The following is a 26,261-nucleotide window of genomic DNA, read 5'->3' on the forward strand; positions in this document are numbered from 1 at the left end:
CAGCGTGCCATACAAAGACATCCCTCTACAACTCCCAACCCCAGTATTTTACTCTTGTGTTTCCTATTGCTGGGTACTAGTGGCATTTGTAATTCTACAAATTCATCGGTAAGCGGATCGAAATACACAATCCTCCTGTCGGGTGAAGAGTCGATATTACGATTTCCAAAGCGAGTGCTCACCCAGTGCAACTTTTCATTCTCACTACTGGTCCAGAATCCAATATCATTCCATTGTCCTCATTAGCGAAGCTGCAAGTCTTGGTAGTATTTTCTTTTTAAACTAACTACTGTGACTAATCCACGATGTACCATGACTGCCTTGTAATCATCAGAGTAGGGGTCATAACAGAGTCCAGATTCAGCAATAAAACAATATTTGAATGGCAAATCTATCTTAATCGAGAGCATTTTCGTGGATTGCCTAGTTGTAGGGTTCTACAAGTACAAAGTGGCAAAGCGGCTTACAAGCAACAAGCCATTGCACGAACCTAAGATCTTAACCCAATACCCAATACGAGGAGGTCGACTCCGTCATTGGTTTTGGAAGAAGAGCATTGCTTGACGAAGCTTCTCCGCCATTGACAGAGTACAAATAGCAAGATTTAAAGGCGATTCGAAGGCGCCTTAGGGACGAAGAAAGTGTGAATTTAGGATCGGAGATTGAAGATCACCATACCTTTGAAACGCACTTGAATCGCAGCAGGGATTCGACTGGTAGACGCGAGAGGATTTCGATGACAATTTCTTCTGGAATGCTTCGAAGATGGCCATTAGAGCTGGGCGATTCCATCAGAGAGTTGCGATTGTATCGCCTGTGTCTTTCTCTTCGATTTTCTATAGCTTTCTCGAGCCTTTTTTTATTTTTTCTTCAATTGCTCTTATTAGGGTTTTTTTTTGGTTCGTGGGACTCGTAGTCCATGTATGAGCGGGAAGACTACCCTCCGAAATGTTCGTTATGCGTAGGCCCGGGTAAGATTTCCTCGTCAGTCTTAAGCAGGCAGTAAACGAGCTGAGTCGAGCTTTGTCGAGTTTGAGCTCGACGGCTTGTTTACTAAACGAGTCTAAAATTAGAGCTCGAGCTCGGCTCAAGACTTAATGAGCCAAGAGCTTAGTCATTTACTAAACGAGCCTCTTTAATCGAACCGAGCCTCTCTTAACGAGCCCAACTCCACTCGACTTGTTTACTAAATGAGCCGAGCCGAGCCAAACCGAGCTCGTGAGCTTCTCGATTTGTTTATGGCCCTAGTCTTAGGGGTGTTTCCACGAAAAATTTATGGGTGAAAACATAGGCGTTTTTATCATCTCGTTCACATTAATCAACAAGTTTTGGCATTTTAACTTCTTGTTCAACAATTTTTTCACTTACATATCCCTCTACGACTTGTTCACCGTCGGAAAAACCAAACAACTTGATTGCAACAGAAATTTTCTCAAAGTTTATTCGCTAACGGAACACCTCCTAATGCAAGGTTTCTGGAGAGTCATGTAGTGAGTAGGTTGAGCTAATCTTTGTATTTTCTCTCCCTCTCCATAATCTTCTTCTGGTTCTCACTTTCGAGCTGACACTCATACTGTAATTCGTATTTTTCATTTCGTAGAGATCATTACGTGTTCGAGTTTTTTTCTCTTTTCTCATTGAGTTGTTGATTACACTACTACGGACTTGTTTGTTTAGAGGTCTCAAAATTCCATGCGCACGGTTCTACCTCCCCAAAACCTAGAATGAACAGGGTCTACGTGACTTTGTGTACGGTGTCCAAATTTACGAAACTAATCCCGAGTATTGCATAAGTTAAAACACTACGGGCATGTACATATGTATCAGCCAAAGTTAAATTATACATTGACGATGTGTATATAATTGTGATTATCGGATAAACAATTTCCTATTAGTACCAATTTCGCTTCCTTTTTTTATCTTATTGTATATGTGACACAGGGAAAGAATTGAAAGTTTAGAACCGTGGATTAACCGTGAACCGAATCGCAAATCCACGGATTGATTTGGTTCAGTTCAGCCCGTAAGATTTTTGTCCGATCCCGGATTTCAATATATTTTGGAATTGAGATCAAGATCATTAAAGTAGGACACAACCGAATCAATCCGAACCATTTGCACCCCTAGTATCAACCAACCTGAGTAACACCGAAGTAATGTACCAGCCCGCTCCTTAGGTTTGGGCCTTTCATCAAAACCAGGATAAATTACTGGCCAATCCAGGTAATTAGCTTATATTTTCAAGAACTTCAGCCCAATTTAAGAATGCACCATCAAGGAAAGGCTCGTACTTTCTTACCTAAACTTGCAAGTAAATAAAAATGGACAATATTAATTAATGGGCAATTTTTGGACTGACCGTAATTTCCGAAATGCTACTGGTACATATAATCTGTGCACAGATTTTGTGGTGGGGCCCACCATGGGTCCCACACAAATGATCCAAACCGTTTATTAAATGTAAAATATTTTTTCAAGGGTTCATATAAAAAATCAGCTCAATCTAATACCTATAGATGCTTGATATAATCATCTAATTTTTCATTATCCAGAAATCTGAATGAAAATTTAGATAATTGGATCGAATACTTATAGGTATTAGATTGAGCTGATTTTTTACGGAGACTCTTGAAAAAATATTTTACATTTAATGAACGGCTTGAATCATTTGTGTGGAATCCGTGGTGGGTCCCACCACAAAATCTGTGCACAATCTATGCACAGATTATCTGTACCAGTAGCATGGTTACCGTAATTTATCCTCAAAAGCACCAGGCCCAGTCGATCTGTACGCCACTGTGCGTGCGTGGGAAAGAAAAGGCCGGTGCGCACAGACCTTGTGCACAGACCAGCACATACGCTCATGCACAACACGTACGATCACGCCTGTAAAAGCAAAACCCTATTGAAACGTAGCGATCGCGAACCCTTTGCCGTACAACATGTCTCACCGGCGTCGAGACGACAGCGACGAGGAGCTCGAGCGAGAGGAAGACGAGGAGGAGGCTCTGGACGAGGAGGACGGAAAGTGTGGCCGCAAGCGTCGGAGATCTGAGTTCATAGACGACGTGGCGGAGGAGGATGAAGACGAGGATGAGGAGGAGGAGGACGGTGAGTTTTACGACGGTGGTGGTGGTCGTCGAGGAGGCGACCGCCCCAAGAGGCGGGCAGGGTCTCTATACATCGACGAGTATGCGAAGGTGGATAGCGACGGGGAAGAAGACGATGATGATGGCGGCGAAGAGGGTTAGGGTTTCTTTGCTTCTCCTTCCTTCACATGTTAGTTAATGTCATCCGTATGCGTATACGACATTTGCGTATGAAATTTGGGTTCCCCGTGTGTTTTTGCGGTTTAGACGTGCATGGATTTGTTGTTTTCAATGTTGTTTGGCTGAAATAGGTTTCGAAAACTTCGGAATTTGGGATGCTTATAGGAATTGCGTGCGGGAAAACTAAGTTGATTTATGTGATATTGGTTTGGATTTGTAGGCTGGCCCCTTGATGCCTTTTTGCTTTGATTTGATGGCATAGTTTGGTAGCAAAATGTCCCTTTGCAAGTCAGTTCTTGGAGGTATGGGGGAGCTACTATTTCAGTGGTAATTTGACAGTAGCCACTTGGTGCAAATATTGCCAAATGTTGTCTTCAATCCTCCCTTGCCCATTCGCCAATGATTGGGGACTAGATAGTTTCTGTTATTGCCATTGTTGCTGGGAATGTATTTAAATTCTGAAAAAATGGACCAACTTTTTGGATTTTAGTTCAGTTGTTTGTTAGATTCTATTGGTTTGTCGATTGTGCGAGCCTTTGTGTTTTCGGAGCCTGAAATATTTTGTCAAAATCAATGAATTAGGGGTGGGTTAGGCCAACACTACAATTTTAGTTTGACTGAAATCTCTGTCCTAATTAATTTCTACATGACTCTGTGATGTTTGGGAGCAGTGGTTTCTTAATTCGACAGGTCTAAGTTGTCTAAAGCATCTTGGATTGATTTGGACGATTGACACCTTGCCTTCATACCCGAGTTGTAACGATTATGTATCTGTACTTAAGGTTCAGGATCCATAGAGTGATGTTTACTGGTTTGGCTGTATTTTTTTCCTAGCGAACTTGAAATATTGAAGTATGAGGAAGAAACCACAGAAATTTTGGAAATAAAATTAGGACAGTGATGCAGATGAATTTTTACTTATATTCTGTCATTTTACTAGTTTCGTTAGAAATTAACTGATATCATAAAATGTGTAAGACCTTCTGGCAATGGACACAAGGAGTAGCAAGTGTAACTGAGTGAAATATGTAGCAAGTGTAATGGAGGCCTTCTCTTTTTACATACTGTTTTTTTTTTGTTCTTCCTCCTCTGCTTCCTTTTTGATTTTCGTGGTGATGGTTTGTGAGGAGAATATTAACTTATAGCATTCATTTCGCTCTTAAGATATTGGTGTCTACTGGTCCAACGTAATTTGTATTCTTCATCTTTGAGCATGAAATATTATGGTAGTGGCAGTCATCAATTCTGCATGTGTTGTTGTTTTCTTGACGGAAATTGGACATTCCTATTCTTTTTGAGCTTGGTGATTGTCCTGAATTATTGTGTTAATGTTCTTCTGAATCCAATGAAAAATTCGACATCCTTTGGCTTGCGTATTTTGTTTCAAGTGGATGTTTCACTATGCTCATAGTCGTGCAGGTTTCCTTTTTTCCAAATCATTTTTTTATTTAGCTGGTTTAAACCTGGCTTACATTTTTATTGCTGATTGTTTGGGCTCCTGAACATACAGACTTCATAGTAGATCATGTGACTGATCTACAAGATGAAGATGACGTTAGAAGGATGCACTGCCGCTCATTGTCGCCAAGGGAGGATGACCAAGAAGATGTTGAAGCTCTTGAGAGAAGTATTCAGGCAAGATACGCCAGATTGAGTCACACAGAATATGATGAGGAGAGACAGGAGACAACAGATGTAGAGCAACAAGCTCTTTTGCCATCTGTTAGGGATCCGAAGTTTTGGATGGTGAAATGTAAGGTATGGTTGCTAATGCTTTGCTGTTCATTACCTATAATGACACTGATAATCATTATAACAATCTCTTCAAATTCTGTTTGCCTGCACTAGACTGGTCATGAGCGGGAGGCAGCTGTTTGCCTGATGCAGAAGTATCTTGATGAAGGATCTGAGTTGCAAATTAGGTCAGCCATAGCTCTTGACCATCTCAAGGACTACATATATGTTGAGGCAGACAAAGAAGCCCATGTGAAGGAGGTACACAACTACTGATGTGTTGTTTGTTTGTGTTGCTTGATGAGCTCCGCATAAATGCTTTATCATATATTGGGACGTTGTATAATGTGACCAGAACTGATCTTATTAGCATCTTTATTCAGGCTTGCAAGGGTATGCGCTTAATTCATGGGAATACTAAAATAATACTCGTTCCAATCAAAGAAATGACTGATGTTGTCTCAGTGAAAAGCAAAGCAATTGATCTTTCCAGGGATACTTGGGTCAGAGTGAAGAAAGGAGATTATAAAGGGGATCTCGCTAAAGTAAGGACTGTTTGATCCTCTTAGTCTAAAATATGCCATTGTTCCCTAAAGTATTCAATTTGCGTCATTTTGATCATCAATGTACCAATTTTTAATTTTGATATCTTTATTATGTAATTTGTTTCGTATTTTTGCACGGAGCTTCTAATATATCCACCACATGTGGAGATGAAAACGAACCATCTTTGGGTTTAAGTAGGGACCAGAGGGACTAAGGGTTTGCTGTATAGCTTGACCGAATCAAGCATCAGAGTGCATATGGATATGGCTTGACGTTGTTAGTATCTATCGTGAGCACGAGTGAGTGAGTTTTTCCTCCATTTGAGCTAATATTGGCAATTCAGTAAGCTTCAATATGTAAGTCTAATAAGGATACAGTTCCTTATTAGAAGCGGGGTTGGTCTGAGGTTCAAAATGTTCAAGGCGCTATTAACTTTCGTGGGACCATCCATACGGAGGTTTGGTAGACAGTGAGATTGGTCCCCGAAGGTTAGCCGAGATGCGAGTAGGGCAAACTCGGACACCTCGAGTTATCAAAATAAAAAAATTCCTCATTGGAGATATAGTTCTTTGTTGTGTTCAATAATGGTGTTTTCTGTTCATGATCAAATTGGATCCATTATTCATAGCAAAAGTGAATCACTTGTGATTAAAGAGAACTGGGGTTCCCTCCTAATTGCCTTCTCCACTTTCTTTCCATAGACATCCTTTGGTTGAGTCATAAATAACTCAATGTGCCATTTGTCCTTCACGGTATCCACTATCCAATGATTTAAAAGGTGGATTAGAGATTGGACCACATACAAATCACATGCTTAAGACAACAAAATGATAAAATTGGTGCATTGAGGACCAAAATGAGACAAACTGAATACTTTAAGGACCATGGGAATCTTATACTCTTCTTATCTCTTTCCTGTTTTCATTCTTGCGGTAGTTGTTCCATTTTTAATTCGAACACTTCGGAATTTGGTTGCACATTTTTTGCCCCTGCATTTTAACTAAGCTTAAGATTCTTTGTTTATAGGTTGTGGACGTGGATAATGTGCAGCAGAGAGTTACAGTAAAACTAATCCCACGGATTGACTTACAGGCCCTTGCAAATAAATTGGTAAAGTTCCCGCTTACTAATGAGATTTTTGCTTTAAGAAGTTGAAGTTTCTGCATTTAGTAAGGGGATTTGTATTGTTTTCCTTATGTGAATTTATTTTTGGAAAATTCTAAAATCAGCTCAATGGGCTTATAATAGTAAGTCTGTGAATGTGTATTAAATGGTGTAAAGAGTGCAAAGAAATATGTATTTTCCTTTTCTTCTAGAGTGCTTATCGTCAGTCCAGTGGGTTGACATTAGCAAGACCGTTTATTTTTTACACGGAAAAAGAATTGAGCCAAGGATTCTCATAGACTGAGAAAATCGAAGGATTCCCAACATTGAGCTTTGAATTTGGTATCAGTAGATTGTGGGTTCTTACAAGTCTGATTCTTTCTCTTTCAGGAAGAAAGGGAAGTCCCAAAAAAGAAGGGATTTGTTCCACCTGCACGTTTTATGAATGTTGATGAAGCTAGGTAGACATTCTTTTATCATCTCTAATTGGATCTGTGATGGAATTCCATGTGTTTCTGCTGTAAGTTTTAGTGTGCATTGCTTTTTGTTGTATCTTCAGAGAAATGCGTATACGTGTGGAGCGTAGATATGACCCAATGACCGGCGATTACTTTGAGAATATAGGTGGCATGATGTTCAAGGATGGTTTCCTTTATAAAAATGTCTCCATCAAATCAATCAGCACTCAGAACATACAACCAACTTTTGATGAATTCGAGAAATTTCGGCAACCCGTCGAGCATGGAGTTGGAGATATGGCTAGTTTGTCAACAGTGTTTGCAAACAGGAAGAAATGCCATTTTATGAAGGGTGATCAAGTTATTATTGTGAAGGGAGATCTCAAAAATTTGAAGGGATGGGTTGAGAAAGTTGATGAAGACAATGTCCACATCAGATCAAATGCGGAGGGCCTCCCCGTAAGACATCACGGAAAACTCTCTGTATTTGTTCTTTAGTCTGAATTATTTTTTCTCTGGTGCTCCTTGTCATTGTAAGTTTGCAACAATTTCCTACTTTCTTTCTCTCTTTTTTTGCAGAAAACTCTTGCTGTGAATGAAAAGGAGCTTTGCAAGTACTTTGAACCTGGGAATCATGTGAAGGTTGTCTGTGGTGCTTCAGAAGGCGCAACTGGTATGGTCATAAAGGTCGAGGGGCATGTAGTTATCATAGTGTCCGATACAAATAAAGAAGATGTAAGCTTTTCTGTTGAACTTTCGAATATCTGTTATTTCTTAATGAACAAGTGATGCAACTGTTTGTTGTATTCAGATACGTGTCCTTGCGGATAATGTTGCAGAGAGCTCTGAGGTGACTTCTGGTGTTACCAGAACCGGGGGATATGAGCTTCACGATCTTGTGGTTGGTAGATCATGTGGGAACGGCAAAAGAAATGTACACTGATCTACGGATTGTTCCTTATGTATTCTCCCGAGCTCTTGTTGCTGTTATAATGAGTCTTGGTCTTGCATCTTTCCTCTAGGGTGGTACACTGGCTTCAAGATTTTCTCATCTCAGAACTCCAACTCATGTTCTGCAATCCCTAGGGAAATTTCCTAGAGGCGCTCCAATGGACTGTATGTTGGTGATATCATGCTGATTGCTGTTTTGGATATTTTTGTTCTTTCTTTCTCTGTCTGAACACTCCTTTTCCTGCGTCTCCGTTCCTTCCATTTTTCCTTTTCACATTCTTGCCTGACACTTTCTGTTATTCATTATGATGTCATTCAAGAAGTAGAACTCTGTTTCCAATGCTACTTATGTCTTACAGCTGGAGCAAGGCATAGAGGTGGTAGAGGACATGATCCATTGGTCGGTACCACAGTAAAAGTTTGTCAGGGGCCTTTCAAGGGATATCGTGGACGCGTCGTTGATTTTAAAGGCTCATCTGTGAGGATCGAGTTGGAGTCGAAAGTAGTAGCAGGCATGTTTACCTATTTAGGAACTTGTCTTCCCTCTCTTTTTTTTTGTTTTCTGTTTTGAGCATCATATAAAACTTCTACTTTTTTTTTGGTAATTTTCTTTGAACAGTTGATCGTCATCATATTTCTGATAACACGGTTGTTTCGACTCCTTATCGGTAATTGTTCCTTTTCCTTGGTTTCCTCCAAGTAGCATAGATTTTTAGACTTGCTAACTAGTTCTTTTCCCCCAGTAGTGGTACGGGTAGTGAGACCCCCATGCATCCTTCACGCACACCATTGCATCCATATATGGCTCAGATGAGAGATCCTGGAGGTTTGTTTTTCAAGCTTATTGTGGACTTATGTTGCTCAGACTTATGTATGTACTTACCAATCAATTTGTCTTTGCTATTACCACAGCAACTCCTATTCATGATGGAATGAGGACACCTATGCGTGACAGAGCATGGAATCCGTACACACCAATGAGTCCACCTAGGTCAGTTGCTGAATTGCATTAATTGGTTTGTTGTTTAGAGAAAATAATTAGGGCCTAGAAAGTGAAGAGAATTTTTGGTTTGCAAATATGTTTCCTGGCTGCATGTTAATTTACATAGTGAAGAATATTTGGTTTGCAAAATATGAATTAACATGCAGCCAGTAATCAAACCAAATTGATTATGGATGTAGATTAGTTCTCGTGTAGCATGTTATTTAGGGGTTGCTGGGTTGCATTGGATTTTTGATTTCTGGTTGCGCCATTTGGTCATAACAGATCTAAAAGATTTGTGTTTTTCTTGAATGCAAAATTAGGGATAACTGGGAAAATGCAAGCCCTGGTTCTTGGGGAACAAGTCCACAGTATCAGGTCAGAATGATTGTCACTTTGGTTACCACTATCCAAGTAAGTTTTTTAGTACGTGGTGACAGCTTCTTGTTATCTTTTTCTCAGCCTGGAAGTCCTTCAAGGAGATATGAGGCGCCTACTCCTGGTTCAGGTTGGGCCAACACTCCCAGCGACATTTATGGTGAGGCTGGAATGCCAAGGGGTAATAGTCACACCTACGGAAATTATACATTGAGTTTTCCTTTTTCCAGTTACTTTACTTACGCCGCCCCCTTTCGCTACACAATACTAAGTTCTTCATTCCTTCTTTTCTGTACGCGCAGCAAATGCCCTGAGCCCATACCTGCCATCCACTCCTGGTGGACATCCGATGACACCAAGTTCAGCTTCATATCTTCCTGACACTCCTGGTTGGCAACCAATGACACCTGGAAGAAGTGGGTTGGATGTAATGTCTCCTGCAGCAGGTCTGTTTGCTCTTTTTAGTCATCAAAATTTATTCGGTGGATGTAACACTTCATCTATTTGATGAAATATGGAGTTTACTTCAGGGCTGTGCAAGGTTAGGCTTCAGTAGCTAAAACCTTTTTATACGCATATACTTTTGAATTTTGATGTTACTACTACAAGCCTCTGCTTGTAAAAACTAATTATGCATTTTCATTGCCGCATGGAAGTACAATCTTTTCACTTTGTTGATGTGCTGGGAAGCACAAAATTCTACACTATTGTTTCTAAGCTTATTTTATTTCTCTTTATCTTGAATGTTGCATATCTGCTTTTGAGTTTCTGCAAGTAGGACGTTTGATGTCCACTTCTTCACAGGTGGGGATGATGAAGAACTTTGGGCACTTCCAGACATATTGGTTAATGTACGCAGGTCTGGTGAAGACACTGTCATTGGAGTTGTTCGAGATGTGCTTTCGGTATGTATTTTTGTTAGGCAGGAATGAGAGTATTATTGCATTTATATACTTTAGCACAGAAATCGATTTGTTGCCTTAGTAAATGCTTTAGCACAGAAATCGATTTGTTGCCTTAGTGTAAAGGAAAGATGTTGGCTCCAATCAGAAGTTTTGGGAATTAGAAACATCAGGTTGCCTTGGGTGGGCAATTCAGAAGGACATCAGTAACAGGGAAGCAGATTAAAGAGGAAATTCTGAGAAAATCAGTGCTTGAAAGAGTTATTTGTGTGAGTACATTTTACCTAATAATGGAACTTACCAAGGGCATGACCATCCCACCCTGTATTTCCTCCTCTATTCGAATGGGTCTGGTTTCACACTCCAAATATGGAGTATGGAAAAACAAATGGATGATCCTCCAAATTCACCTTTTGAAAATGAAAATAAGGAAAGTGTTAGATGTCGACGGAAAGTGGATAATGGTTGAGAAAAAAGTGAGGAAGTATTTGAAACATAGATGAGATATGAAGATACATGTTTGTGATTGGAGTTTGTATCAACAGTGGTATCCTCTATATCCACTTTTGGATTATACATATCATGTTAATTTCATTCTCTCATCGGAGAAATAGAGGATATTGGGTTGGAGAAACTCAGAAATTGCAGGGTTGGAGAAACTCAGAAATTGCAGATTTTGGCTCGCAAATTTTCTAGGTAAAGAGTCTTATGGTCATACTATTTGGAATTCTATGACGTTTTCTCATTTTATTTAACTGTACACAACTGCCGAAAAAGGAAAAAAAAATGAAGAAAAGAAATCTTTGAAAGCCATTAGAGTGACCTCTTGTTCTTGGAATGCAAGAAGCTTCGTAGTTTTGTTTGTGAAGTAGTTCTCCAGAAACGCACTTGGATTGCATATGTTTCTATGCAGAGTATTTCGGAGCTGATGCGTCTTGTGTATTTGGCTCTGAAACATTGTTGGAGGTAGACTTGTGACACGTTTTTTTTCCTTTTGTCAGGATGGTTTATGCAGGATAAACCTTGGATCAAGTGGCAACGGCGATACAGTGATTGCTCATTCCAGTCAAATAGATTTAGTGGTACCAAGGAAATCAGACAAAGTGAAGATAATGAGCGGTGCACTTCGGGGTTCTACCGGTAAGCTGATAGGTGTTGATGGTAGTGATGGAATTGTCAAGCAAGATGCAACTTTTGAGGTTATGATATTAGAAATAAACATTCTGGCCAAAGTAGCTCAATCTTGATAGACTACATAGATTAGGGGTTTTTCCTCTTTTGCAAATCCCAAGTGCTCCTCACAATTTCTGCTGTACATGGTTTTTCTTTAACCATAGATGGGGCAGGGAAAGAAAGAGAGTTTTCTTGGCTTTATATTTTTTTCTCCTATTTTGGGTGACTTCTCTATTTCTCCTAATAATGAGAATAATCCCTTTTCGCTTTTGTCCATGTTTTTCTCGTGGCTCTTCTTTTATTCATCTTGTATCAAACCGAAGGGATTTCGTTACAAGAGACTTGTAAAGGGACTGTAGTGGCAACTCTAGAAATGTCTAAGTGTGGGGTCAATCATCGGGTTGAAGCGAATTGAGCGATTCCCAAGTTCAACTCATTAGGTTTAAGAACAAGCTCGAGCCATAACGTTAAGCTCCATTAGTAAATTAGCCGAGCTCAAGCAACTCGAAGCTCGACTAGGTTTGGCTCAATAATTACTCGATAAATGATTGATATGCTCAATAAAAGCTCGGTAAAAATATGATAAGGGCTCGATAATAATTTGACAAGGGCTAGAGTACTTAATGTTTGATGTACAATCTTAATAAAAGAACATAAAATTTTCAATTTCATTAGAATAGAGCATTTTCTTAAACTTTTATATGTATTTATACATCTAAATTACTTGTCTATGTCGTTAGTGCTCGTAAATTGTGAAGGCTGTATTTTCCGCGTTGTGTTTAACTGCGTTTTTAGCAAGATTGTGAGCGATGAATTTTAAGAGCGAGAAATAATCTAATGTAGTGTCAGTCACAAGTTTTTTTTGGAATCATTTACTATTAATTGAGAAGAATTTTTTGTACAATAATAAAGTAAAGACAATTCCCATGGGGTCGCGCGACCCCACACCCTCAAGGGTGGAGTCCCCTCTGAAAGGTAGCACAAAGACTTGTAAAAGGAGCGCACCTCTAAAGCTCGAGGTGCGGCTGCTCTAACCTTTGAAAATTTACGAATTTTTGGGCCCCTCGTACTTTGAAAAAGGCTTCATCTTTAATCTTCACTTTAAGCCCTCGAAAAATCTGGGCCGACCTTGGTAAAAAGGGAGGGAAGATTTCCAACTTCAACTGCATTGCCATTTGGTCCATGGTTCTTAGGTGGAAAGATGAAGCCATGAAGGTATCACGTTAAAACATGGGGGAAATTCAATTCGGGGCTGTTCTGCGGACAATCAATTAAACACCTAAAAAAACACCACAAATCTCAATCTCATAGTTCCCGATCAAATTCTTGCTTCTGAGTTAGAAGTGCAAATCGGGTCTTCTTACAAGGACTTGTAAATGGACTTAACGAAAAGGTGGCTATCGATCCGAAAATGCAACTGATTGTGGGTGATTCAAAATAGTTCCCGAGTGGCTATATAAGCAATGCCATGCAAAAAAAGGTTTTTGTAACTGCGGATGAGGCTAGTTTGATTGCGCGTGGTGAAGGCATTTGGAAGAATTTTTCCTGCTGTATGGGTTGTCCTTGTTTAGGGGTAGAGGGACGTCCTTGGAGAATCCATAGGTAATGCTATCGTCAACCATCAGTAAATTCTTTTTGCAGATTACGAAATGGTATCGCAAATTTTCATTTGATTTTGTCTAATTGTCATGCATTGCAGTCTACAAGGGCAAACGTCTGCTGCAATTTCTACGATTTCCCAGCCTAATAATACTGTATGAATGAATAATTGAATCGGATGATCTAAAGAGGGCACAGAAGATAAAGTTATTTTCTTTTGTTGCATTTGATGCTCCACGATGTAAACTGATTATTTATTTTATTTTTATTTTATTTTTAATTCCAGCCTGTGTAGCTTGTTCACTTCTGATACTTGCGGAATTTGATGGAATTTTTTTTATTTTCCTTTCGGAAGCTGTACTTTTAATATACGGCCTTCTATAATTGGAGACGCTTTGAGTGGTATAGATTCAAGATTTCCGCTGAGTGGTATGGATTCAAGATTTCCGCTAAATAGGACTTGAAATTAGGCAGTTAGAGCATGAATATGTGGATATTTACGTGCATAATTTTGTGTACACGCAATTGGGTTTTGGTGCGTTTATGGATTCAAGATTTCTGATAATGTTTTCAAAATGCTAATTCTGAGTTTCTAACCTTAACCCAACCTTAGGTTATTTTGTTTCAGTGGTAAAAAGACTAAGAACAAACAAAAGCAAATGACTAGAATCGGAGTCACTATGAATAAAGGAGGAGAAAATGAGAAAAACTGCTAAGCGGAACGGGATCTTAGTAATTATAATTTATAAGCAACCTTCTTGTGAATCAACACGATTGACTTCGTTAAAAAAAAAAAAACAACCAAAAAGACCAGCACGTTCGAAAAAGGCATTTATATACTAAAAGTAGACTAAAACGATGTCATATTATTACTAGTATTATCCACACTAAGGCCTCCATTGGAGAAATTTTTCGGTATTGGGTGGGTACCACGTGGCCATGCACACGTAATGCTCGAGCAGCTCATTCAAACCGTCCAAACATGTATTTGGCGGCTCAGATTGAAACTCTTTCCCTCCTCTCACCCCAACACTCTCTCCCCTTTTTTTTTTCCTCCAAATCCACTTTGTCTAAAACCGAAATGGACGGCCCGGATGCGCTGCTCGGACACTACGTGGAGCCCACTCAGCACCCAAACTCCTTTTTGACCAAGTCTTTTAAATGGTTTCTCATTATTTTTACTTTTACTAAATTCGGGTCAAATTTTTATGGATTAATTGCTTGTCTCGAGAAAAAAAAATCAAAAAAATATAAAAATATATGCCAAATTCAAAATTACTAAAGACAATCTTTGTCTTTAGCATCATTTTATAGGGAAATGATATTGTCACTCTAAAAATTGATGCAGACACTCCAAAAACAAAAGAAAATGGCATTAGAATTACATTGATTTTGGAGTGTCTGCATCAATTTTTAGAGTGTTAATATCATTTCCCCATTTTATATGAATATATATATTTTAAACTTTCGTTTAAGTTAGTGTAAACAGGAACATCACGATGCTTAACAGAAACTGAGTTCTCGTTGCTACAGCAGCTCGCCACACCACCAGGCGTCACTGTTCACTCGGCAGCCCTCTCTTTCAGCGCCTTCACGGCCACTAGATCCACTTCGGCGGAGGCGGCGTGGAATGAATGCGAGGGTTGGGGAAACCACCGTTTTTTTACCCAATTCCAGCTGCTATAGAGGCATTATCTCTTCGCACAGGCTTCTCCGGCGTCGTTGAGAGAAGGTGAAGTGTGTGATTTTGGTTCGCAAAGGGTCTAATTAATTTTGGTTTTTTCGTTTGGTGAAGCGATTCGATCTGTTTTGGCCGGTGAACTGTTTTGAATCTTTAATCTGATTTTTGGTCGGTGAAGTGTTTTGGCAAAAGAAGCTCTTCAGTATTGTCATTCACCTAGATCAGTTGTAATCCATATGATGTATTTTTCTTCCTATGTTTACTATTTTTACTTTGGTTCTATTTTTTTCATTTATTCTGGTCTTGATTTCCCTTACCAGTGATGAAGGGAGCTAACTTCTTCTTCTTCTTTTTCCCTGGTACAACAGAAATAGTTAAAACATTAAGGAGATAAAGTATTACAGACCTGAATCATAAAGATAAAATAGCTTACTAAGGACACCATCCTCCAGAAGTACAAGACACTTACACTTGGAGATGACCTATCCCCAGGGAATCGTTACGGCTGAAAGGCATAGTGGCTGCCAGAATCTCGTACGTTATCGCCAGATCTTCTTCTTGTTCAGCTCACCTTACTTGGAGATGACCTATCCCCAGTGAATCGTTACGGAAGAAAGGCATAGTAGCTGCCAGAATCTCGTACATTATCGCCAGATCTTCTTCTTGTTCAGCTCCAATGTGAGCAAGGTTGTCAGCACATTGGTTGGCCATTCGGTACACATGGTTTAGAGAGAGAAAGAAGTCTAGAGAGAAGGGGGAGAGGAAGAGTCGCTCCCAAGTCTACATTACAGATCCGGTGCTTGATAAGATCAGCTTGGAGTCTTCAATCAAAGCTGCATATTGATGTGAACTTGCATTTCTCCATCACTGTTAAGTGTTGAGCTTATTTGGTTATTGCAGTATTTTAAGTAGATAAGCAAGGGAACCGCACAGGTTCTAAAGCACATAAATGTACATTTTCCCCATAAAACTTTACAAGAAAGGATGAATAAGTGAAAGGAGTTTCAAAGGAGGGTTTAGGATTCAAAACTCTGGATTGCACATTGTAGATTTTTGTGTTAAAAATCGTAAAAAAAAATTGGATGAGATATCCAGTATCTTTGGGAGCATAATCTGAAAAATACAGACAACCAGCAAGTCTTGCATTGTGGATGATGATGTGATGCTTGCTGGTGGTTTCAAGTCCGTTGCAGTTCGACTTGGATGCCAATTGCCAAGGCAATTGGAAATGGTGGTTGATGGTGCGCGGTAGAGGAACAAATATGGGCATAGCCAAGTGGGTGGCCACGAATACAGGGCGTTCATCATGGAAAGAATGGCAAATGCTCCATATTCGCTTTATCAGCATCACATGGACTGGAAGCGCTGGCAATGTCCGGTAGCAATCATATTCCGATGGGCCCAACAAGGCAACATAATCAACCCAACCGTAGCTTATTTTGTTTCAGCAGTAAAAAGACCAAGGACAGACAAAAGCAAATGACTAGAATCGGGAGTCGCTATGAATAAAGGAGGAGAAAATGAGAAACAGTCATGCTGGTGCACTGAAGTTACTGTTGCATGTGAAATAACAGCCCTAAAATGTTTCGTACAAGTATTTTTGGATTCTATGGGTACCACTTTTCCAATAATAAATTACTCTGTGGGTCAGATGTAAATTATGCTATAGAAAGGGGTGCAAAATCGAATTTCCACGTACATACGGTTAATTAAGGCGGTTCAAATTGCCCGGGTAAGAAAAAGTTGGGGGACCAAGTTCTGGTCTGATGTGGTCTAGATTTGGGCCAATGTGGGCCCATTTTATTGATGATCGGAACCGTTTATATCACGAAGACGATATTCTTGTAAGAAAAAAGAAATTTAATCGCACCGATAACAATGGTTAACACTCTCATTTGTAAAGGACAAAATGAATGAAAAGTTAAGATGGTTTATTATGTCCTCCTGATTTGAGCTCAGTCTGTTGGGCTTAAATCAGTACCTCCATATGGTTAGGAGAAGAGGGTCTTGGGTGGTCATACCGGTGTACCCAACAAACATATTCTGTTTGACATTGTTATTTGTGCCCGATCAACCTAATCTTTCCCAGAAACCTGTTTTCTTTTTCCGTAAAAAATATAAACGATTTCGATCATTATTGATAAACCGAAATGGACCCACAATGACTCAACTAGACCATACTGAACGATGATGTACTCACTGTACCAGAACTTGGTCCAAGTTGGCGTCTGGCTGTGGTGCTCCCAAGCGGTTTGGGAGCACCATACTCCCATTCTCTCTGAGCCGTCAAATGCTATGGATTTAATCTCAGCCATTAATATAAAACTTCCACCCTCTCTCATTCACCTCCTACTCCCGGTTACCTCTGGCACTTAAAAACTTTCCCAAGCCCTTATCCTTTGCCCTTCCTCCCTCCCGCCTCTCTCTCCTCACGCCTCCACAGTCAAAAGAGGCAAAAACTCCATAGCTCCCCAAATGCAGCTCTACAACTCCTCTTCCCAACCACAGCTCTACTGCTCTTTCTCTCCATAGACACCTAGACGCCTCTCTTTCTCCTCTGCTCCTCTTTTTTTTTTTTTATCAGTTCTCTGCTCCTCTGAACAATGGTGGAAACCTCCTACACCTACTGACCTCCACAGCCTTAAGCCAACGACAAGGTAACTCTCTCTCTCTCTCTCTCTCTCTCTCTCTCTCTCTCTCTCTCCATTGACAACAATGGGTTTACTCCTAGTCTGCCATACTAGGGTTAAAAATGGGTTCGTAAACCTGCAACCCTTTGACAGCCAAGATTAAATTGAAAGTATCTTTCCCTGCCAGTGAATCACGTGGTTCAGTAGAAATTGCGAGAAAACAGGCGTGAATGTGTTCCGGTTACTTGCATAAGCAAAATAAAAGATATTTGAGAGAAAAAGAAATTGCAATGTACAGCATATTTTTTACGTAAAATTGTTTTGCATTTTTTGTCACCATTGTTTCATGCCTAATCCTTTAACCACAATTTGCCAATTACTAAGCAGATTTCAGTGGGAACTAACTCTCTCTCCTAACATTCTGAGCCAATATTCTATGCTAATTAGAAATGGTGTTGTAGTTAATTCCAACGTTCCCTTCCAGCTGAGATGACTTGGATATTAATGACTTCTTCCTAAAAGTTGCATGTTGATGCTGAATATGATGAATCTTAATACTAATGACATCTAGTTTTTGTTTGTAGTCATTCATAGCACTAACTGTCAATATGGTGGATCTAGTCGATATACAGGGATACTCGAAGAATTGGAATGGGTGTACATCCCAATCAATGATAACAACATTCATTGGTTTATGTGTGTCGTAAATTTCAAACATGCAATTGTATATGTACTTGATTCATTACCTTCTCTGAGCAAACTCAAAGTACAAAACGAGAAGGTCCTTCGTGTGCTTCAATACTTGGATGATCTAATTCAACACTTGGGGAATAATGGATGTGTCAAGAAAGCCCATAAGCTACCAATTAAAAGACTGAAATGGCTTCCAATTCAAGAACCAGGTAGCGATGATTGTGGTGTGTACACTGCCAAGTACTTTGATTTGAAGCAATTTAATGAGGAAGAAGCCGCTAAGGTATGAAATTAGTCTTTTTATTCATCTTATGGTTACAATTCGTTTGGGCCACTCATTATTTCTAATCTTTGGTTATTTTATTAAATGTAGTTGAAATTCACTTCTGAAGAGGGTAGGAACAACTTGATTTTGGACTTGATCCTTTGTGGGGAGAACATAATCAGGAATGAAGTCATCCGAAAGGCTCAACAAAAATATCGCAACACTAGAAGGATAACTTAATAGCAATTGGAGTTCTTTTTTATGACAAATGTAGTTAAAATTCAGTTATGGAGACAAACAATGATATGGCAAATGCTGCCTTTTTGTGAACTTGATGATATGGCAAAATTCTGCCATGTTGTAAACTTGATGAATGTGAGGTGCCTTGGTGGCTTTTGTTGTAAATTTGATATGGCAAATGCTACATTTTTGTAAACTTTGTGGCTTTTGGTGTTTGGTAAATGGTGATCTTGGTTAGTATCTTTTTGGTGTTATTTCGTGTGCTATGAACAGGTTGTACCATTTCAATACCCATATGTACAGAAATCTGGGCACACCCATACTTACAGAAATTCGGGCAGACTTCTTATTTCTATAGCAATACTTACCATATAAACAGGGTATGCTTACTAAAATCTGGGGATTCTTACCATTTCAATAACCGTACTTATAGAAAATCTGGGGACACCCATACTTACAGAAATCCGGGCATACTTCTCATTTCTATAGCAATACTTACCATATAAATAGGGTATACTTACTAACATCTTGGGATTCTTATCATTTCAATAAACGTACTTACAGAAATCTGGGCATAGATCTCATTTCCATAGCATTACTTACTATATAAACAGGGTGTGCTTACTAAAATATGGGGATTCTTACCATTTCAATAACCGAACTTACAGAAATCTGGGCATACATCTCATTTCCATTGCATTACTTACCATATAAACAGGGTGTGCTTACTAAAATATGGGGATTCTTACCATTTCAATAACCGCAATAATCGAACTTACAGAAATCTGGACATATTTCTCATTTCCATAGCATTACTTATCATTTGAACATGGTATGCTTGCTAAAATTTAGGCATTGTTACCATTTCAATAATACTACTCACTACCTTACCACGACTATAGATAAGTTCTTATTCAGATCATTGCCTTAGTTTTACTGAATTAAAAGATTACAATAAACTTCTTATCCCTCTACTCACTGACTTAATACAAACAAAAGGTTACATTTATCCTTCACAATCCTTGTCTGAAATCATCTTCCCATCCTCCAATGTTACTCCCATGGAACTGGACTTGCACACTATCGGGATTTGTTGACAGTTCAACTTTGAAAATTAGTGAATGGACAAATAAATAATAGTCTATCAACTAACTAGATAGTAAGAGGCTTACCACGAATACAGAGAACTTATTCTCCTAATACTTCCTAAATACGATTTCATCTGTGATAAAAATACCATAAAAAGAGGTATAAAACGCAATAGGCAATGGTAAGTATAACCATAAAAAACATAAAAACCTGGGAAGCTTTAGATTATTGTAAAACACTTATTCGAGATTCTTCAACTTATGATCTTTTGGTAAGTTCGTATGAGGTAATTATCATCACAACTACATTCAGTTTGTTCTTCAAAAAAACTTACTTGGTGAGCTTCTTCAACTACTTATGGAGGTTCTTCTTAAATCTTCATTTTTTTTTGGACAAGAAGAGAGATGAATGGGAGTTAGAGTGGATAAGTTTGCAGGGAGATAGAGGAGTTACAGTGAATAAGTTTGCAGGGTTTAAGGTAGGTATGGAGAAACCTAGTACCATAAATGTCATAATTGGTGGTAGGTAAACAAAGCAATTGGCAAAGCGTGATCAGTTTGTGTGGTAAGAATGGTTTAAGCATATAGTCGTTTTGCCCTTATTTCATGGTAAGTATTGTCAACCACGTAGTAAGTATTATCAACGAATATTAGTTCATCGTAAAAATTCAGTTGTTGTGGTATCTCTAGCCTTGTACTTTGGTTAGTAAACTATTTTCCATGGTAAGTATGGCATTAATGACGTGTAGGTATACATTTATGTATATCATCATTAATATCATATTACCTACCACATGAAATTTTATTTGGATCTATTTTATTACTTTTATGATAAATTAAATAAAAGCATTTATATTAATAAAATTACTTTTAAAAAATGATCAAATAAATGAGATATTTCAATTTACTGGCTCACTAGTGGTTACTCCTACATTAGCCAAGTGATCAATGTTAACCTCAAAGACTGTTACTCATTCATTTGCTAAGTGATCAATGTTAACCATCAAATAACCATTTTTGAAATTTACTAATTGTGTAACTTGAAAGATTACTTGAAAGATTGAAATAGATAAGTCTGTCGTTAAGCAATTAAACAAATTAGCCAACTTACTTTAGCCAATTATATTAATTTTCACTAATCACTATCAATCAACATCATTATTAACTATCCTATCTGCCAAATATGATCTTAATTGATTCAAATCGTTTGATCAATTGGCTGAATATATAACCAGATCAATCAATTACAAATGAATCAATCTTCGTTGATTGATTGCTGCCAAGTATATTAGTATCAACATTATTAATTGTTAAATTTGCAAAATATATCATATTGTTCACTATAAACTATATTAATGAAATTGAATAGCCTAATTTCATTAAATACTACCAGAAATTTAATTAAGAATCCTACAAAATTATTCAATAGCTATTAAACAAAAATATATTTATTGTTCAATTATGTTGTGACAATCAACTTGTAGCGTTATTTTATAATATATATTCATTAAATTTGTAAGCTATCAAATTATTAAATACATATCTTAGTTTTTTCATAATATTTAAAACTAAGTTACTTAAATATATCTATAATAAATGACCATTTAAAAATTAATTAATTAAATACATTTATAATGTCATTTGGAAATTATGAAAAGTATTTTTCAAATTTTTTTTAGAAAATTCTTCTAATTATATTTTCATAACAAATTAAAATTTTAAACTAGATTTATAAATGAACACCATTTTTCAGATAATTCTTCTAATATATAAATCCCTAAAATCTCTAAATTTTCTCGCCAAATAAAAAGTTACTATTTTTTTTTTAATTTCATGGTAACTTGTTACCGGACCAACCGGTTTAGTAAGTATGCCTGTTTGTATGGTAAGTTTTACCTTATACAATGGTAAGTGTTGCCTTACCAATAGTAAGTATTTCCTGTTTCTGTGGTAGGTAATCTTCCGTTTTTTTGGTCAAAACCACATCGTTTTTACCAAAACCACTCTACTTTTAGTTTTTGGTTTTCATCCAACGACTGTAATTTATCTATTTTCAATCCAAAGGCTATAATTCATTGGGAGTATGGTGCTCCCATACCACTTGGGAGCACCACAGAAGTTTTGTCCAAGTTGTGGCGGTTGCCCTTCAAATTTTCCCTTTATATATTCCCTCCCCGTTTGCATCTCTCTCTCCTTATTTTTATTCTCTCTCTCGTCAAGCTTTCCCGCTTTCTTATACTTCAATTCTAAAAACCTACTTATGGCAGCAGTCACTTCCGATACCAACACCAACGACGACGACAACGGCTGGCAAAAAGTGTACTCCAAGCGCAACAGGAAGAGACTGTCCAACTCTCTTCAACACCACCGAAACATCCCTTCCAACTCTCTGCAACACCTCCACAACATCCCCGTCGAAATCCTCTCCGAAATCCTCTCGCATCTACCAGTCAGATCCCTATTCCGATTCAGGTGTGTTTCCAAGGTATGGCGATCTCTGATCTCTGATCCTAAATTCGCTCTTGATCACTATTCCTCCCAAAAGCACCAAAAAATAGCCATTAATATTAGATCTCCTTCTGACTCACATGATAAGGGTTCGAGTGTCGTTTACTCTGTTGAATATGATAGCACAGCGTATGCTTCTTCTTCGTGGATAAAACCAATGATCAACGAAGATAATATAGAGTGGTTTCAGATCTTAGGTTCGTGCAATGGCTTGTTGCTTGTGAGCTATTACATGGATTTGTATTTGTGGAACCCGTCAACTAGACAATGCACTAAAACGCTGTCGCTTACCTGTTATTGGCCTATGGGACTTATTACGAAAGAAATTTCTGCTAGCTCCGGACTCTGTTATGACTCATCCGTTGATGATTACAAGGCAGTAATAGCCTACCGTGGCAAGGTCAGCGTAGCTAGTTTTAAAAGGAGAATTTGGGCTACCACCACTTGTTGCTTCGCAGACGGTGGAGAGAGAGTGATGAATTCTGGGCCTGTAGTGAATGGGAAGTTGCACTGGGTGATCAATCAATATGAAAATATTGACTTTTCAAACCAGATTGTTTATTTTGATCCGATAACGGATGAATTTCTAGAGTTACCAGTACCACCACAACCCTACAATTTCTGGGAAAGGAAAACTGTTATACTAGGGTTGGGGGTTTTAGAGGGATGTCTTTGTATGGCACGTTGTGGTTGTGAAAGTGGTACTGAAGTTGAACCCGATTTTATTGAGGTTTTTGTCATGAGAGAATATGGTGTAGGGGAGTCATGGAGCAATATTTTCATCATGTCTAATATTATGGGATTGTCGAGGCCGTATGTGTATGGTAACTTTGTGCCATTGCACTTTACAAAGAATGGTGAAGTTCTTATTGCAGTGAATAGAAACAAATTATTTGTGTACAATCCCAACAAGATGCCACAAAGGGAGATTCTTATCTCAAGTGGTCGTTACGAAATACATGTAGCTTCATACGCAGAGAGTCTGGCTTCACCTGCTGCCTATGGTCACAAGGAAGATTGGGTAAAGGAAGGGGAAGATGCTCTTGAATTGGCCGATGATGGATGCGATTGGAGTTCCTGTTTTGACAGTTATGGCAGAGATTGGGAGTGGTTATATGTTGGTGCCGACGACGAAGACAACAATTGGGTGTGGAATGTATTCTGGAAAAAAGAAGAGAACCAAGAAAAGTTTAAAAGAAGGTATAAAGCCCGACTTTATTTTTTAGCAGCAAAAGAGAAGAATAAAAAACGCCAGAAGAGAATTAGAACTGAAAGTGGAATAATATTCCTAAGAAAGAACAAACAGGAAAGCAAGCATGGCAAAAATATGGAGGTAGACGATCTGCATAAACAGGTATTCCTCATCAGAACTTGTTTTTTATTAGTGTAATGTCTGGAATGACTGCATGAACTGCATACCTTTTGAAACACAAGCTTTCCTTAACTGTCAGTCGAGTTGGTTGGTCAATTATCAGTTGTTTAGGTTCATTTATACTCTTCACATGCATGTTAGCAAAGATGACAAGACGATGTGGTAATGTTGTATCGGTTTGTTTGGTGAATAATGTATGATACTTTGCCTGAGATCGCTAGCCTATCGTCTGGATTAGTTGTACCCTATTGAATTTTTAGTGTCTGGATATAATAAATAATGAAATTAGATGCCCATTTTAACTTTGAAATCCTATTATTGCAGGTGCTTGATTTTTTTGTGAAGTAGGCTATCTAATTTCTGGATTCATTCTGCCAGAGTGATCATTTTTAGCCATTGCTTGGGAGGAGGATGAGATGAAATAAAAACCATCATGTGGTATGTTTCCTTTTGGAGGCAATCAATAAGAGAATGAGTTGGGTTTGAATGCGAGAGAAAGAAGCGTGTTGGAAGTAGGTGGAAATCTAATTTGTTTTTATTTCCTCTCTTCTCTTTGTTTCCCATTGACTTACCTTGTCACTGTTTTAGTGATTCTCTCAAACATTGGAGCGATACAATTTATTTTCACACTCTTTGACTGGAAATAAAGCGGAGGCTTTATCCCAGATTTAACTCATTTAAGCAATAGGAAAGGGATGACTTCCTGGTTCCGTACATCTTCCAGTCTTAACATATTTTGTTTGTCCTTCTGCTGTTTTTGCATTCTGATGCATCCCAGTTCAATCAAAAGTCAAAACTCCATTCTTGAAAGAATTGTTCCTTTTGTACACTATTTTAGTACCAGTCTTCCGTTGGTACTTTCCATTTCCATTTCTCCTTATTTCATTGATTGTATATCTTATGAGCATCTTCTTTTGGCATGCCAAGTGAACCTGAACGGGGATGGATTGTTCAAAAAAAAATTCAACAAGGAGGATATTTAGGTTTGCATTTTGTTATGTGGATTTCAAGACAACTAGTTTGGTGTTTGGTAATGACAAATAGAGTTATAAATATTTCAGTCGTGTGGAGTTTAGAAATAAAACATGGAAGATGAGCAAATTCTTGTTTGTTACTATTTCGTTTGAACTCTGGCAGGAGATGGTGACAAAGTTGGCAAGTACCGATTACTTCAATAGCAAGTACCGATTACTTCAATAACAATAGCAGGTATGTGTGAGACCCCAACTCTTAGTCCCACATTGGTGGGTTAAGGGAATTTGTTGTGGTATATAAGTAAAGGCCGACCAGCTATTATTAATTTGAGGTTAATTTTTTGAGCTACGTGGTTTGGCTAAAAGTTAAGTAGGTCAGTCGGAGCAGGCCATTACAATATGGCTCTCTCTCTCTCCCTAGCTCGTTTTGGTTTTTTGAGTTTTGGTCCCTTCAATAAGCTAAAGATTATGGTGCTTTCCATTTTAGAGTGGACGTTGATTAGCTTTCTTCTGAGTTAGAAGTGCACATCAGGTCTTCTTACAAAGCCTTGTTAATGGACTTGGCAAAAAAATGGCTATCAATCCGAAAATGCAACTTATTGTGGGTGATTGAAAAATAGTTCCCAAGTTGCTTAGTAATGCCATGCAAAAAGGTTTTGCAACTGCTGATGAGACTAGTTTGATTGCGGTGAAGGCATTTGGAAGAATTTTTCATGATGTATGGGTTGTCTTCGTTTAGGAATTCAGCACATCCTTGGAGAATCTATCATCAACCATCAGTCAATTCTTTTTGCAGATTACGAAATGGTATCGCAAATTTTCATTTGATTTTGTCTAATTGTCATGCATTGCAGGGTAAAACTTGTCATGCATTGCACAGTCTATAAGGGCAAATGTCTGCTGCAATTTCTACGATTTCCCAGCCTAATTATACTGTATGAATAATTGAATCGGACGATCTAAAGAGGGTTATGCCGAGATAGAAGGTAAATTTATTGAGCTTAGGAGAAGCTCCCATCCCATGAGATGGAAAAAATTATGAAGGGGTGTTCTAGAAAGATTTCTAATTTCTTTTGTTGCATTTGATGCCGGCCAATGTAGCTTATTCGCTTATGACACTAGTGGAATTTGATAGAATTGTTTATTTTCCGTTTGGAAGGTGTACTTTTAATACGCGGCCTTGTATGTTTGGAGACACGTTTTTTCTTCAATCCGTTGCAATGCTGCCACCTACTGATGTAATGGTCTTGGTACAAGATTATTTAGTTCTTAAAGAATCATTTAGTTACTGTGGTTTCAATTTTGTCAAACCATAATGTAATCGGGCCACACATAGCTGTGCTTAAAAAATCCTTTCCAGTGGTTTGTCTTGTTTTCCTCTGCATAAATGTGAGCAACGCTTCGGTCTCAACTTACATGTTTGGACCAATCTATTCTGAAAAACATCACTAGAATTGTGCCTATTCGATGCATGGAAAAAAAAAAAAATCAATGTGAACCTTTTTTTTATTGTTCCGTCCATTAAACTGGCACAACCCTTGTCTATCTATCTATTTATATACTAAGCAAATGTGTTTTTTCATCAAAAGCTTCCAAACCTTCAATTCTAATTTTCTACATTTTTAATTTTTTTGTTTATAAAAAATAAAGAAAGAGAGAGAAATGTGGAGGAGAGAGAGAGAGAGAGAGAGAGAGAGAGAGAGAGAGAGAGAGA

General features: G+C 38.3%; 3 protein-coding genes across 8 annotated transcripts; all 3 read left to right on the top strand.

Annotated features, from left to right (window-relative positions):
* The first annotated feature begins 2,777 nt into the window (after positions 1–2,777).
* LOC131311820 (putative transcription elongation factor SPT5 homolog 1) lies at positions 2,778–11,767 on the top strand. Of its 4 annotated transcripts, none has more exons than XM_058339403.1 (19): positions 2,778–3,246; positions 4,780–5,027; positions 5,118–5,264; positions 5,387–5,548; positions 6,576–6,659; positions 7,044–7,114; positions 7,213–7,570; positions 7,691–7,846; positions 7,923–8,045; positions 8,134–8,227; positions 8,422–8,574; positions 8,682–8,730; positions 8,806–8,888; positions 8,975–9,053; positions 9,368–9,422; positions 9,507–9,603; positions 9,725–9,868; positions 10,227–10,327; positions 11,326–11,767. In XM_058339403.1, the coding sequence occupies exons 1-19, from the start codon at positions 2,943–2,945 to the stop codon at positions 11,569–11,571; spliced, it is 2,754 nt and encodes a 917-aa protein (XP_058195386.1). In that variant the 5' UTR covers positions 2,778–2,942; the 3' UTR covers positions 11,572–11,767. The 4 variants fall into 4 exon arrangements, with proteins under 4 accessions (XP_058195386.1, XP_058195388.1, XP_058195387.1 ...); XM_058339405.1 differs by having other exon boundaries at positions 9,725–9,838; XM_058339404.1 differs by having other exon boundaries at positions 8,809–8,888.
* A 6,177-nt stretch (positions 11,768–17,944) lies between these two features.
* On the top strand, positions 17,945–18,802 carry LOC131311821 (uncharacterized). The gene is made up of 2 exons (XM_058339407.1): positions 17,945–18,383; positions 18,474–18,802. The coding sequence occupies exons 1-2, from the start codon at positions 18,102–18,104 to the stop codon at positions 18,603–18,605; spliced, it is 414 nt and encodes a 137-aa protein (XP_058195390.1). The 5' UTR covers positions 17,945–18,101; the 3' UTR covers positions 18,606–18,802.
* A 3,079-nt stretch (positions 18,803–21,881) lies between these two features.
* Positions 21,882–25,649, top strand: LOC131311822 (F-box/kelch-repeat protein At3g23880-like). 3 transcript variants are annotated; one of them, XR_009195596.1, is made up of 3 exons: positions 21,882–23,555; positions 23,898–24,011; positions 25,402–25,647. XR_009195596.1 is itself a non-coding variant. In XM_058339409.1 (3 exons), the coding sequence occupies exons 1-2, from the start codon at positions 21,954–21,956 to the stop codon at positions 23,964–23,966; spliced, it is 1,617 nt and encodes a 538-aa protein (XP_058195392.1). In that variant the 5' UTR covers positions 21,882–21,953; the 3' UTR covers positions 23,967–24,011; positions 25,402–25,649. The 3 variants fall into 3 exon arrangements, 2 of the variants coding, with proteins under 2 accessions (XP_058195392.1, XP_058195391.1); XM_058339409.1 differs by having other exon boundaries at positions 23,952–24,011; positions 25,402–25,649; XM_058339408.1 differs by lacking the exon at positions 25,402–25,647 and having other exon boundaries at positions 23,898–24,473.
* The last annotated feature ends 612 nt before the right edge of the window (positions 25,650–26,261 follow it).

Source organism: Rhododendron vialii, chromosome 12a (assembly GCF_030253575.1).
Source record: "Rhododendron vialii isolate Sample 1 chromosome 12a, ASM3025357v1".
NCBI lineage: Eukaryota > Viridiplantae > Streptophyta > Magnoliopsida > Ericales > Ericaceae > Rhododendron > Rhododendron vialii.